Here is a 15,425-nt window from a genome sequence, read left to right as displayed (position 1 = left end):
TTTCCAGTATTTTGGAATTTTCTGATTTGTAGTTATAAAATATCTTGGGGTCATCCTGCATCGTACCTTAAAGCCAGTTCAGATCAAAGCTTGGGGACAAGCTGCAATAAACAAGACTGACACAGACTGTTTAATGTTTTCAGACCAATAATTACAGTACATCACTATTTCTATCTAATCTTTATTTCAGCATCTTGTTTAACTGGTAGGTTGATTGATCTGACAGAAAATATGGCAGCAACACACTATAATTGCACCATTTAATATTTAAGAGTGAGGATGTGAAGCTGCAGTAATCATGGGTGCTCCAGAGTCAAGGAGCAATTTAAATCTGCATCACGAGGTAGAAACTAGGAATACACTACCTATCTTCAATTTCAATTTATCTCCTGCCGGAGCAATTTTGACATCTCATGTGGAGATAGACCTGAGATTCATGACAATGACTGCTTCCAGTTACCAAGTCAACTGTCACATCATCACCAAAAATCTATCACTTGGGAATCAAACACTGACCTTCTGTAGACTGGAAAGGCAAATAGTGACAAGAAATTAGTGGCAAAACACATTCATACAAACTACCCCAAACCACTCCTCAGCCTCAGTCTGAAGAACATCCCTGGCCAAACTATATCTATGTTTATGTATAACGTGCTGTATTTTAATTGGCTACAGAAATATAACCATGCCTATGACATACATTACGTTACATCCTGTGATCTGACGGCATCAGTTATGTCTGAGAAAAGCTAATATGGAGTATTGCACCCTTTCTCTGCAACATTTGGAAAACAGTGCTTTTCTTGTCACAGATCTTTGATATTAACTGGCTGTTGCAAATGCACAACTGCAATGCAATTCACTTTTGAGGAAATCACAGAGGTGACACCATGTTATACCTCAAGCACCAGAAGTGGAGGTCTCTATCAAACATCAGGCTATAAGCTGCAGAATCACTTGAAACTAACCTCTGTTTCTTTCCTGCAATATTGCTGCCCTCAGTTTCCCAAGTACAACTACTCCCTCGGCTAAAAGACACAAGTATTTAGGTTGATAAATCATATTTGTCACTGTAATTCCTATAGCCAAAGACAGTCCAGAATACTTCTCAACACTGTGTCTAAACCCCAAATTCAGAGAGTCATGCCTGGTCTTGAACTTTAACTTGGATTTTGTAAATTCAGGCAAGTTATCTGGAATTAAATTTCAAAGCTTCTCTGCAGAAATCCAAATGATCTTTCCAACCACTTGTGCAATTTGCTTTTACTAGTCCACACTGAGCTGTCTTGGGAAATAGGAATCATCATCCATATTCATCATCAGGTGAAGAGGAGGGGAAAACGAGGCAGGGCAGGAGGGAGACGCCTGACTGTTGCTCACCCTCGTCCACGTCGTCGTTGGACATGATGGCGACACACTTCTCCCACACCATGCGGATGTCAGCCCGATAGCGGTCACAAGCCCAGAGGAACATGGGAAGCAGGATGGACTGAGCGATGGAGCACCACAGCACGCACAACACCATCCAGTTGTAGGAGCGGTCAAACTTCAGACTGGCAAAGCTCACCACCTGAGCAGGGTCAGCAAAAGGTTAGAAAAGTATTACGCTGTATGGTGACTGCTTACTATGTTAAACTGTATTGTCTCATTAAAATCCATTCAGCATGGATTGGGTGGACAGGTCATTCGACAGAATAACAAAGCTACTATTCATTTAGACTGGAACACAGTTAACACACTGACTGATGCTCGAAGACAGGACTCTTATTTACAGCAGCATTGCTTTCAAAGGTGGTTTGTTATTTGTTATTTCCTGTGAATATTGTATGAGAGATTAGTTTAGTTTTGATTGTTCTTTTGGTTCTTTGGTTGCATACTTTTCGAAGGTTGTTTACCAGAGCGTGAAGGCTGTGTGACTATGGCTTGTGTTCAGGTCAAAATAGGAATTCTGCTTTCTTGTCAGAAATTAACGAAATTGTCAAATAAAGGCCTTCAGTATGGTTTTTAAAAAAGCTTTTCTTATACCCCTTAAAATCAAGGCCTCATGACCCCCAGTGAAGCTTTGGTGACTCCTAGTGGGGGTCAACAGTTAATCGCTTATCAAAACAGGAAGATAATATGCTTCTATCTATTGACTGACTTATAATCAACTAATCATTTCAGCCCTTACTTCAAGAGCCAAGTTCAAAGTATGATGTGAGACGTAATGTATGCACATCATGCATGACTGAGCTCTAACACTGACCATAGAACACAATGAATCCTATGCAGCATATACTGTAGGCTTCAAATTAAAATATACAGCATGAACCAAATATGAGAATTCTAGATTTCATATTGTGTATCTAAAAGCAAAACCATGTCCCATTTGTAGAGTTCCGGGAATAGCGGTGAAAGACAAGAACAATGCTGAAAGCTTTATGTACATGTTGCCACTGTTAAGAAATGAGAAATAAAACACATCTGATGTTTTGTGATTGTGTTTTCTAACACTGCTCAAAGGACACTCAGTGGATTTCAGATGAAAGTAGCTGCGTCTAATTATCTTATTCATTCATTTCACCTCTGCATTAATCCGCTGAACTGCTCCTTAGTGTAAGGAAAGGTGACCTTGTTTTGGGCGTGACCCCTTTTAGCATTAGAGCTAATGTGGGTTCTCCACCTCAGTGAAGTAAGTGCAAGTGCACAGTGAGTGCATTGTCTGATCATTAAAGTTGACAGGTTTAGTGTCTAATCCTCACTTCTCGCGCATCGGGCCAAGACGCTGATCAGATTGATTAACTCAAAGTCATTATCTCAGGTGTCACCTCCCCTGGTCACACCCTGGACTCAGAGACCAGACAGCAGTAGCATTACTGCAAGGCTTGATGAAGTTATGAAGTCTCAACCTAATACTGATCTTGGTTTATCTACTGAGCTAATCCAGTCTAAAAAATGACAGCAGAGACAACAAAGGACATCAACACAGGCTTTTCTTTCTATCATAACATATCACCTGCTGATTTGAATACACACACAGCCAGGGAGCACCGTTGCATGGAGATCACATGTAAGAGTTTAAGTACTCATCTTATGCCTCTGGAAACACTGCTACAGCTGATGTATTTTCCACTGACAGGTGCTTATTTTGTTCTTAAACCATGTAAGTGGTGGAGTTCTTGTCAGTGTACCATAGTATGTTTTAAACACTCAATATAAACAATCCATAAAACTGATAACAGTATGTTTAGCAAAGTGACATCAAATGACTTGTTTGAACTTTACTATGAGGCTATTTGCAGAGCTAATGATGTAACTACTACTGTTGCTAGGAGTTATATAATGAGTGTTGCTGTTGCATAATTGTAATTTCATAGACAAACATATGGTGGCCACTGTTTTTAAAAGATTACATCTCATAACAGTTTCACACACATATGAAAATGTTGGGAGTAGTGTATCAACTCACTGCCCATTTCTTCAGTATATGCTCATGCAAATAGTTCTATTTTGGTTCTGTTTTTTTTTTTTTTTTTCCTTTTTTTAAGCATCTTAAATGTTTTTCCCACAGTGGTGATTACATTATCAGTATTTCTTTGTGAAGCATCATGCATTTGTACGTGTGTTACAGCTTTCTATGCATTTAAATAGCTCATTACATCAAGTCAGAAAGTCACCAAACAGACCTTTTGTTGTTTTTGCCGCTGCACAGGAAATATGATCTTTCATTAGTGCTGTACTACCCTCCCTGTTATTCACACACACACAAAACCAAATAGGATGTTGTCATAAAAGTGATACACTCCTGTCTTTTCAAATCAACTTCCAGCTTACAAAGCAACAGCAATGCAGTTTCGCCTCTGGTCCTAAATTCAAACATCTCAATATGGAGGCTTGATGTTATTAAATCTTACAAGTGAAAATACAACACACACACTAATTAAGCAGCACACAATAATGGTGGCATGGCAAATGGTGGCATTTCTGCTATTCGTGTTCATAGACTGCATAAACAGTGGACAGAGCTTCCAGGTCTGAAACGAGAAGGCGATGCTGAAGTGCCTCAAACATGCATTCTTGCTGATGGCCAGCTGAAAAAGGTTATGTAAGCTTATGAGAAAATGACCCTACTTCTTGATTTATTACCTCAGTACACAGTGTTCCAATGAGTTTATGGTCTCAAGTGCTAGTTTCAAGTCGTCTTCACTACTGCATGAAACCAGGAAACTAGAAGGGGGTGGCCATCATGCTAAGCTGATGTCACAGTTTACACTTGTTCAAGTTTTATCTTACAATGATATTCACTAATTCATAAAAAGTATTTTCCATTGTTCTGTCTCTTTCTGAACAACAAACAGCAGCTGTGGTGCCTAAAGACCTGTGAGCTCATCAGTGTTGAATAATTGCTCTTACCAGCAAGGATTTAATAATGGAGGTCATTCAGGCTCTTTATTCACATTCCCGTTTGGTGCAAACTCTGAATTGCTACTATCTCCCCCCAGAATCTCAGCAAGGACTCTACATGTTCCACGTTGTAGGCAAACAGCTCATTTTGGGCAAGTCAGTTTTTTGTTTTTGTTTTTTTGTAATGAGGAAAAGAAATACTTTTGAAAATGACAACTTTGGGAGCATTAAGAAACACAAATACATGCAAACGAGCAATCAAATTGTCCGCTTATTAAAAGAAAGACAATTTTTGAGAAAGCATTTTTGGGAAGGCTTGTCATAGCTCAGCTCTTGGTGGGCAGATATTGGCACAAATGGCAGCAGATTTGTGTCTTCCTTCAAGGTGTAATTTAAGATCACTTTAAAAGCCAAGACCTGCAAATTGTTAGTGTCCCCACTGACATTTTTTCTTGGCGAGAATTCACATATCAGCAACAGGAAGAAAGAACATTGTAGCTGGAGGCTTTTAAGAGAGTGTGTTACACTTTATTTTAATATAAAGCAGGAATTACATGATATTGCTTGTGAATTGGATATCATGGTTCTGGATATTTAGAGTATCATGCACTGCTGTTTTCATCCTCACAACAAAACAATAAGACATAATGATATAAGTCATAAGATACTCAAGTGAGCCCAGAAACAGCATTGGGAAGTATATTCAGAAAAAAAGTGTGTCTTTGAAGCAGCTGTTGTGCTGTTATTTTCACTTGAAACTGCTTAGAGGTTTGTGATTGGTTTCCACAATATCAGGATGTGAGGTGTGTCTGCTCAGTCACTGCGGGAACTGATGCAAACAATGACAGTCAAGAGCACTTAAGTAAGTCTCCTATGGGTATGCAGCACAGTACTAGTAATCATACTGCGTGCTTCAGATTTCAGCATTAAAGGCTTGTGCAGACAGTGGTGCTTTGTGCAGAAGGTTCTGTTTGTCTTGCCTCAGGTGTACAACACTTCATTAAAAAAGGTTTGTTGAATGTAAAAATGACTACTAACAGATGGTTTGTACAAATGACAACAGAACTAAGGCAATGTATTATATATAAACTGATGCTGAGGCACTTTGATACATATGCTGTTCTCCCACTTAGTAAGTAATACACACTTGCAATTAAAGGGTTCAAATTGTGGATGGATGTGTGGTTTCAACATGAGCAGAGGGTCTTTGCTTTGACACAAAAAGAGATTTTCCTTATGGAAAACAGCTCTACCATGGTGACTTTTAAGATGGCAGGATGGCTGGTTTGGCTGCATCACAAGCAATAAGCCTTGAGCTTCCTGCAGGCTCTCGAATCTGCATAGAAAACCAATGAATTGACTTGATTAAAAATGGATGAGAACCTGAGAATGGAATTTTCAAGCCAAATGGCAACACTTTGAAACAGAGCTCGCTCCTTCACTCGCTGATAATGACTTGAAGGATCTGTTTCCCTGGGAAGCAGAGGGAAGTTACTCTCTGTGTTTAAAGCGTGGATTCCCATAAAAGACAACAACGGGAAGATGATTCCTGTGCTTAACTGTAACCTGGACCTGAGGCAACTGGATCACACACACACACACACACACACACACACACACACACACACACACATTCTTGGGGCTTTTTTTTTTTTAAATTGTGTTGGTCAACGTATTCTTGTTTCTAGTGTAGATAGAATTCAATCAGCACCCCTAATCCCTCCTCCAGTAGCCACACACTACCCTGTTTATAAAGACAGACACCACCAACACTGTGCACACTTAACCTGACCTACTTACAGCCCCAGATGAGCAGAAACATTTTAGTTCCAGTAAATAATAAAACAGTATGGAATGGTTACAGGAGCGGTTACGGTGGATAAACTCCCTCAAACCATTCTTTTCACCTTAATTTTAAATTTTCATCTCGACCAACTCTGTCCACTGTTTGTCTCTCCAGTGCCATCTCAATTAACCTCCCTCACTCTGAGAAGTGTAAGCTACGAAGAGGTCACGAAAAAATGCTGCCATGAGCCTGACATCGCTGTTGGTGTGTCTTGTTTTCTAAGAGGGCGGCAACATATACCATACCATCTGAAAAAATAAAATGCTGTACAAAGAAGTTCTCGCTGTGAGCAGCAGTAAGTCAAGATTGAAATGCTTCTCCAAGGCTCTAATTCTCTTATTGTTCAACATACAACCAAATCTGGAATAATTATGCCTGATAACTTTCTTCCCATTACTTTATATTTGTATGTATAATAATGCATTTATGTTTTGTTTTGTTTTGTTTTGTTTTTTTTTGCATCAAATGAAACGAGAAAGGAGATATGTTTATATACATCATAGATATATTTGTGCAAGCAAGTGAACCTGCAGAAGAAGAGTGTTTGAGAGTTCTGGAAATATGTCCAAACAGACATTCTAGATTTGAAAAGATCGTTAGGTATTAATGGTTTACAAAAACAGATGCTTAGCTCTGTGAAGACTTTTCACAGAACACCAATGAATGTAGGAAATCACGCACACTCAGTCACAACTGATCCAGAAGTCTGCATCTGTGTCTAAAGATTTGGAATTTCTGTTTTATCAGCCAGGCTTTTTAACCAGCTCCATCATTGACTGCAATCGTGTTCAGTCAGTGAACTCACCAGTATCGGGAAGCCAGTCAGGAAGTCGTAGATAAAGACGATACCACTGATCAGGTAGGTGATCTGCAGCGACGTCTTGAGAGGCTCCGATCCATCGATGGACGACCTGCGCTTCCCCTGGGCATCCTCCACCACTATGGTTGGGACATTGAATTTGTTCTTGTCGGCATTGTGGCCCGCCTGAATGGAGAAGGTCTGGAAGAGAGCAATGCCGATGCAGATCACGCCCATGGCCACGCTGCCACCGATCAGCAGCAGAAAGCAAACGCCAAAGCCCAGACCGATCTCAGTCACAATGAATCGGCAGTCAGAGGTGTAGAAGCGGTCAATGGTGTCGTGCCAGCCCACTGCTGGAAGTGTGGACAAGATGAAGGAGACCATCCAGATGCCCATCACTGTGTGCACTGCCTGCTTCTTGGTGTTACTCAACCTGGAGGTAGAACCAAAAATTTTAGCATAAAGTAAGTCGAACTGCTGTCAGGCCTCCAAGTGAAGGCTTGTCTTTTTTTCTTTTTTTTTTTTTTACTTTAACACAAATTGTGCAGCCACACAGTTAATACTATATAAATAGTATACATACTGAAATTATGCGCAGGACTGTTTCAAAACCTTAAAGAAGCCTCAAAATAGACAAGCGACCTGTAAAAAAACCTAAATTAGGAGATGAAAGTGAGCCCTGCTAATAATTACAGTACACTGAGTGCCAGCTCACACCACTCATCTGTGTGTGACCTCACAGTGTGTTGCATTAAACAATACAAAAAAAAGGCACTAATGAGATGTCTGAAAATACAGTTATATTTCATGTGGAGGATGCTGATGCTGAAGTAATGTATCCGACTGAGAAAGTTAGAGGAAACGACCTGTGTAAGACTACACCATACCTAAACTTTGGCCAAATGCTGTACCTGTGAATACCACAAAATGACAGATCTGCACCTGGGACATATAAATTGAGAAAAGCACTATGTCACACAGTCATCACTTAGATAAACCGGAGTTGAATGGAGGGAAATCAATGCTTTGCTGATGGCGAAAGATTGCTTTTCACGTCCCTCGGTCTATTTGTCATCTAGGTCTATTTCAGGGCAAAGGGATTTCTATTTCCTCTCACCTCCAAGTAATTGTTACAGTCGAGCAATTTGTTGAATGTGTTTGTATCCTCTGGCAGTGCGGCACTTTTCAAGGTTTGCCACAACACAGGCATGTCTAAAAATATGGCAGGCAGATGCTAGTGTTCTCAAACTTGACGAAAGACTGCGCTATCATACGAAAAAATTTGCACCAAAAATAGTGCTGAGCTGTTGAAGACATCAGCAACAAATCATACATGGAGGCCAATCCTTTGTAGTTTGTAGAGTACATAGACATGGTCCATTTCACAGATTTTTAATTGTACTGTCACTTCAGTCCAGCATCTATAAATTGGCCTCCTTTAAAAGGGGATATGCAAGTGACATGTAGACACAATGTACCACATTTGTGTTGGAAAGAAATACAGTAAATTCTCTGTTAAGCATCACTTGTCCAGGGGCAGTTTTGGCAAGAGACCCAATCTGTCTCCCTCAAGAGAGATGTCGATTATCCTCTTCTTCCCCTCATTAAAATCCCCTGGAGGAGCACTGGCTAATATAGAACGTATCCTCTCGCATAGAAAAAGAGTCAAAAATATAGTTAAAAATATTTACAACCTGTGATGCATTAGCTGAAATGCAAAATATGAGTGGCACAGAGGGGGCAGCAGTAGCCTCTATCTTTGCACTATGTCTTTGTGCAAAGACAAGTAGGTCTTGTTGTCACTGTGAGTAATTATGCTAGCCTTTCCTGAATGTGCCTGGGGTACATATGATGGGGAAGTTACGTCACCAAGCTGCTTGAATCTATTACCAGAGAGAGAGAGCATTGCGAGGGAAAAAGCTCCTAAGAGATAGTGAGCGCTGGGTGATGAGAACAGCTGCCGAAGTACAAGGTTAGAATTCATAATTCAGGCCTTCGGTGTGTGTTAATGTCAGAGGCAAGGCAGCCATGCTACCTCAGCAGAGCCAACGTGGAGCGATTTAAATGAAAGATGAATAGCAATTACACGGTGCATCGCCTGAGCTATCACTCCACAATATCGTTGTTAAAAGTGACTGGGAAACAAAAGAGGGAGATGCTGAGAGGAAAGTCAATTTTTCCAGACAGGAGAGAATATAGACGGATGAGTGAGAGAACAGGGAGATAAAAGCATTGGTGTAAAGCCTGATATCTCTGTAAGGGCATCAGCCAATAGTGACAGATGCACAAGCAATATAGATAGCAAGATTGAGTATAGATTTAAAAGGAAGTTTGCATGTCTTATTTGAATGCTTGCTTATCTGCAAAATTGGCCAAGCCGACTGCAGGCTGCACATCTGCAGGCCCGATGCAACAGGAAGTACAATCACTTTGTTTTTCAGCAGAGGAGGAGGAGCAAGGCAACAGAATACTGATCTTCACCACATGTATCACAAACACCAGTTTCTGCACCATTTCCATCACCCTCATAGTAGCTTGTTTTGTAGTGCAAAAGGGAAAACAGATTTCATATGTGCTCTGCCTGCATTCGCTGAGGTGTTTGCTCTAGAAATGCATTCATCTGCAAATGATTGTTCTGAGCTGGATGACCAGAAAATACCCAATGAATATCAATGCCAAGACCTCTATGGTGTGCTTCAAGGTGAGATGTCCTTAAACTGCATATTACAAATGAGTCTACTGAACACTGTGCGTGATTTACTTTTAGCTTTGCTACTGTACAACTTAGAATTATAGTCATGTACAGCTATCATGAGAAAATACCAAGCTTAAATCAAAAACATCACATAACAAATTCCTGGGTTTGAAATTTGTGTAAAAATGTTGAAATCAAAGCAATCCAAACGGATTTATCCTCCCTCCTGAGAAAAATGTATGATAAATGCCAAAAGAGAGTATGATTTTGTCATTGGGTTTGTGAAAGTGTAATTTTTCAAATCAAACAGTAGCCAAAAGTGCAAGATCTTACAAGAACAAAATAATGGTTGCTTGTTAACAATCACCACAACAGGTAATATTAAAGCAGCACTTGTGCATCACTGAAAACAGACAGAAATAGCATCAAAATCTTGTTTCAAAGGAAGAACATCTGATTATGTGTGAACAGCAGATGTCTAGGGAGTCTAACAAGACCAAAATGGTGTTACTGCAGCAGTGCTGACTGTTGACGTGAAGTGAACCTGATCTTTATTATTCAGTGTTATTTAGTAATATCACTTGTTGTGAGGAACCAAATGAAGCAGATGCTCAGTCTCGAGGGTTTTACATGGTGTTACCCCAAATAACTGCAACCAGCAGATGTGCTGGCATCAGACAGAGATTTCAACTGATGCAGAGCTTCCTCCCAAAAAATGATGTAAATAGGTCGACAAGTGAGACCAATCTAAACACCGTACCCATCCCATCTGAGGGTTCTACTCAGATATGCAGCAAGAGGCCCGAAATTTGCAGCTTAAATGTCAGAGTGTTGTGTTTCCAGGTGGCTTTTGCAGGAGTTGTGTTCATGCAAAGCCTCACTGGATGTAAGAACTGTAAGGCACAGAAGTGTGACCTGATCGGAATCTACCAAAAGGTGCCTCATTTTCAATACATCAGTATCTAGATAAGTAAAACACAGTTTGATGCTACTTTATTTACACATAATACTGCATGTTGAAATGTGCTGAGGCATTTAAAGGGTTGGTTCTGCTTAACTTATAAATAAAACCCATTTTCTCACTTTCTTCTCATGGTGGAGATCATCCAAGAACACACCGTCAACAGTTTACATGCCGACCATTTCTTCAGTAGAAAGTAGTTTCAAATTGAAAATAAAATTCTCATTAAAAGGACAGGAGGGTAAGCTCTACAAAATAGAGTCGCCTTTTATAAATGGCTTCAACTAGACCAGGAACTGAAATATTAAGAAATATGAATATGAATCACTCCTGGTTTCCCACAGCTTCACACTCCATTATACAAACTGAATTCAGACAGACCTTTTATAGATACACCAACCTTTTTTTTTTTTTTCATTTTTATCTATTTACTATTTAATTTTATTTTTGTTCAGTGTCATTCTTTATCTTTTCTTAAATTGATTGTTGTTTTATTGCTTCTCTGTTGGTAAACCTGTTGGTCAGACAATACATTCTTCTGTGTACTGTCAATTTCTATCATAAGAAACATATTGTTTACTGCAAATGTATAATCTTAAAAGCTATACTTTGTATGGCCTCTAATGTGGAGAGTTATGTTTTACAAGTTCCCTGAACGGGCATAAACAGAACTGGCCTTCAACAACAGACTCGGGTGTCTTACCTGTAGTTTACAGGCCAGCGTACCATCCACATGCGGTGATAAGAGAGTGAGGTGACGGAGAAGCAGGTGACCAACGTGAGAGTGTAGAAGGTGGAAACAAACACCTTGCACAGACCCTCATTCCACTCGTAGTTGGAGTGCTGACGGCGCAGCGTTATGACGCAGTACATGGTGATGGGGATGGCCATGTTGAGGATGTGGGTGCCCGCCAGCGTGCAGATGAGGAACTCCAGCGGTTTCCACTTTTTCTGCTTGGCGCTGACGCTAAGGATGCTCCAAGTGTTGGCCAGGATGGACACGCCCGAGCAGACCAGCCAAGCCAGCGTGTTGGCGTTGATGACATCATCCTTCATGGTGGTTACCTCATCCACCATGTTGTAGTGGGGCAGGGCACAGCCTGGGGGCCCGCAAGAAACTGTTGGCAAGAGCAGGTACACACGAGGAGAAGGAGGAGGTGGTGATGGGCAGGAGGGGATGCAGGGTGTCGGGCAAGGCAGGCATCCTATCTGGGTGGGCGCGCACTCTCCATGGGATGGGCACAGCAGGGAAAGGACATTTTAGTGGTGCAACACAGTGGGATGTTAGAGGGGGAGGATGGAGGAGCCGAGCCAGTTCCCTTACAGGCCTGAGGCTGGAGGGGGAGAGAGAAGAAGGAGGCACAGTGATCAGAGACAGAGGGAGTGAGGATGTAAAGAACATTATATGAGTCAGTCCAATTCAAAGTAATCCTTCATCAAACATAATCCCTCATTCCAGTGAACTAATAGGGTTATGTTAATCACAACAGCTGAAATATTACTGTTAATACTGAAAGCCATCCGTTTCATGTGGTTGAGACAGAACAGTAATCAGCCAGCATGGGTTATTTTAAAAAGGCTGCAAGCGATATGACAGAGAATTGCATAAAGCTATAGTCATATGCAACCGCTCTAATGGTCACGATTGTGCAGGGCGAAATAAATATTGAATGGGGGCATGATGGGAACACTTTTATCCTATTGATTCCAAAAAAATCAAGTCATATCAAAATGCTACAGGAGACGGAGAAAAGAACAGAAACAATAAAATGCATAATAAGAATAAATACATTTGTATATAATAATTACAATAAACACAATCTACCTACAGTCAGTGATGACACAATCAGCCTCTCTACCGGAAGAGTAAAATAACTTTTGGTCAGACAAGAGAAGCAATTGGAAGAAAAGTGATTTATCTGAATGATTAATGGACTGAGTGATTAATCCTGATGATAAATAATCAATATATGAATCTGTAAAGAAAATAATTGAGTTGCAGTACAACTAAAAGTGTTATTTAGTGTTGGTTATCTACAGCAGTCTTTTATGTAGGGTTGATGTTCAGTGCTTCACTATATTGTGAGGTGTTCCAATCAAAAAGAGTGACATAACAAAACTGAATCATATGCATGCTTGTAACAAGTGGAACAAAAAAAATAGCTTGCTACAGTTTTGCTCCGTGTTTCAGGGACACGTCCAGCATCGCACTGCTCCAGCCAGAGCACCATCAGAAGAGGATGACTTTGGTTCCCCCGCTGTGGAGTGAAAACTGCCTGACACAGCTGGAGCGTGTTGTCACATCTATTTCCTGTCTTTTGGCTTGTCCAAACACTGATGTGCTGTAGGCAAGACCCCTGAGAGGGGACACAGGAAATGACAAGAACCACGTCATCATCAATTGTGCTCCCACTTCCACTGATCTAATCCTGCTCTCTCCATCTCTTTCCTCCAATGGCGCCCTAAACATCTGTCAGCCAATGAGACTCAGTCCTGCTAATGCAGGAAGTTATGAAGCAGCATCTATACACTCCGTGTAACCATATGAATCAGGAGCTGGTCCCGTAAACACATCATGAAATATTCTGCTGGTTCAAGAAGCTGCACATTCACATCAAGCATCTGACTCTTGTGACCTTACAACTGTAGTTGGCCCACCAATTAGGCTACATTAAATGGTAAAGTCTGTCTGCAGCACAGCTTGTTAGGAGTGAAATGATAGTTCTATATCAACACAGCTGCTGCTCAAAATCAGGTCAAAATTACATCTGACAGCCGCAGTCTGGACTGACTATTACATTCTGTGTTCTCCACTTCCAATGACACCATACAAGGTAAACTACAAGCAGCTAAATCCATCAAACTGAATTCAAGTTAAAGGCACCAGACATGGATTTGTTATGATCTCCCTGCTGCAAAAACAAGTCATCAGCTCTGTCTTATAAACAAGTTACTTGTGGTCCATGTGAGTTTTGTTTACAAGTTGTTCAAATGCAACATTGCAGCGAGAATCTAAACACTCCAAAGCAAATAACAAAGCAGCTATTTCAGAGACGCATCGTGATGGAGACGATCAAAGAAAACACACTGTGTTAAAAAGTGTTGTCACACCTTCAAAAATCACACACACACACACACACACACACACACACACACACACACACACACACACACACACACACACACACACACACACACACACACACACACACACACACACACACACACACACACACACACACACACACACACACACACACACACACACACATTAAAACAGGCTGGGATATGAAAAGAATGATTCATAGCTTTGATCCAGGAATCCCCAGGTGGTTGGGATGGACTGAGCCGCAGTCTGTCTGTTGACTGAAACCTCAGCTGAGTCAAACACTAAACACAGCAACAGTGCCGCACAATCCACCGCAGCTCAAACCAAATCTCTCTCAAGTCCAGCTACACTGGCACCAGTAAAGTAATCTGTTTCAGCAGTACCATGTTGTGTACACAGGTAAAGATTTGCCTGCCAGTGAAGGAGCAGTAGGGTTTCTTAATGAGGAGTTAAGTTTGGTCACAGTGAGAACAAGTCAAGAACTATTAGTAAGACTCTCGGCCAGTCAGCGTTTCGGCTCATCGCCTTTTCAGGTCTTAGCAGCGGATCATTAGTTCCTTCACAGCCTTTGGTACTGTTTGATAAAATATAATTTCACCTTCTCACATATCTCTCAACCAGATGGCTGCTGCTGAGTTTTCCCTGTCCATCAGCCCACCCCTCCTCTGCATCTTCCCCTCACTGGGAATATGCTTCACTGTGTCACCCTGACCCTTTTGTTAATGCGTGTGCTGTATATCTTCTGTCCAGGTAACTGTTTAGTGAACAGCGTGAAATAAATTCGCTCAGCTACAGGTGTGTTATTGTCCAGTCGCAGAGCCACAGGTCAGAAAAGTCCTGAGGAAATGAACACTGTGTAACCAACCCTTTCAACACTGTTTCCATTAAAGCCCTTTATATGTCGGCATAACTGTTAAATGTGGACAAGGGGGTCACATTTAATGGTTGCAGGCGTATACAAGTAGTGATCACATGTCTAGCTACATGTGACAGGGGTCATTCACAGTGATGAACTCCCCTCGACTGTATGGGCTTTACAACAATGTTTAGCTCAGTTTAGGTCTTCCAAACACACATGTTATCTGCTGGATGTGTAAATATGCAAGTGTTGGTTAGAAAGTATATATCAACTTTATGAGGTCATAAGTGTTTACAACTTGTTTTCGCCGCCTGAAGAAAAAAAATAATTGCAGGTTTAAGCACATACGGTGCTCACTTCTTATCATAGTATCAGTGTGTTTTGGGGAGACTGACCCTTTGAACCCTCGGCTGTTCAACATGGATGGGTGAACCAACGTAGCAGCACCACTGCAGATATCGGTCTTGTCAAAGCTTCTAGGTTAGCAGTTCCAGGCCTCCGGTATTGTGCATGCTCACTCACTGACATACCTCATAGAATGAAGCCATTGTTAATATTATCTACACCTGTGCTTTTCCTGCTTGTCTGTGAAAAGCATCTGTGAGATGAAATCAGAACAGAAGTGCTGCACAGTGGGTTTGATTTTCAGTGGGATCATCAGCACTACCATCCCTTTCGCACTGTGGGTTCTTAAAATCGGTTTGAATTAACATCACTATTGAAGGAAAAGTAAAGAAAGCTTTCCCCATGCAACATACCCCCTTTCCCAC

General features: G+C 41.0%; 1 protein-coding gene across 2 annotated transcripts in view; it reads right to left on the bottom strand.

The window, feature by feature from the left end:
* LOC139334894 (probable G-protein coupled receptor 153) overlaps nt 1-15,425 on the bottom strand; it is a 34,777-nt gene that overhangs the window by 7,529 nt on the left and 11,823 nt on the right. For both annotated transcript variants that reach the window (XM_070968144.1, XM_070968143.1), the window contains exons 2-4: nt 11,391-12,021; nt 7,035-7,464; nt 1,381-1,570 (exon numbers count right to left, since the gene is read on the bottom strand). In XM_070968144.1, coding sequence (XP_070824245.1) covers nt 1,381-1,570; nt 7,035-7,464; nt 11,391-11,764 — 994 coding nt within the window. In that variant the 5' untranslated portion in view covers nt 11,765-12,021. The remainder of the gene's footprint in view (nt 1-1,380; nt 1,571-7,034; nt 7,465-11,390; nt 12,022-15,425) is intronic.

This window comes from Chaetodon trifascialis, chromosome 8 (assembly GCF_039877785.1).
Source record: "Chaetodon trifascialis isolate fChaTrf1 chromosome 8, fChaTrf1.hap1, whole genome shotgun sequence".
NCBI classification, from domain to species: Eukaryota; Metazoa; Chordata; class Actinopteri; order Chaetodontiformes; family Chaetodontidae; genus Chaetodon; species Chaetodon trifascialis.
This window is presented reverse-complemented; position numbering and strand designations above follow the sequence as displayed.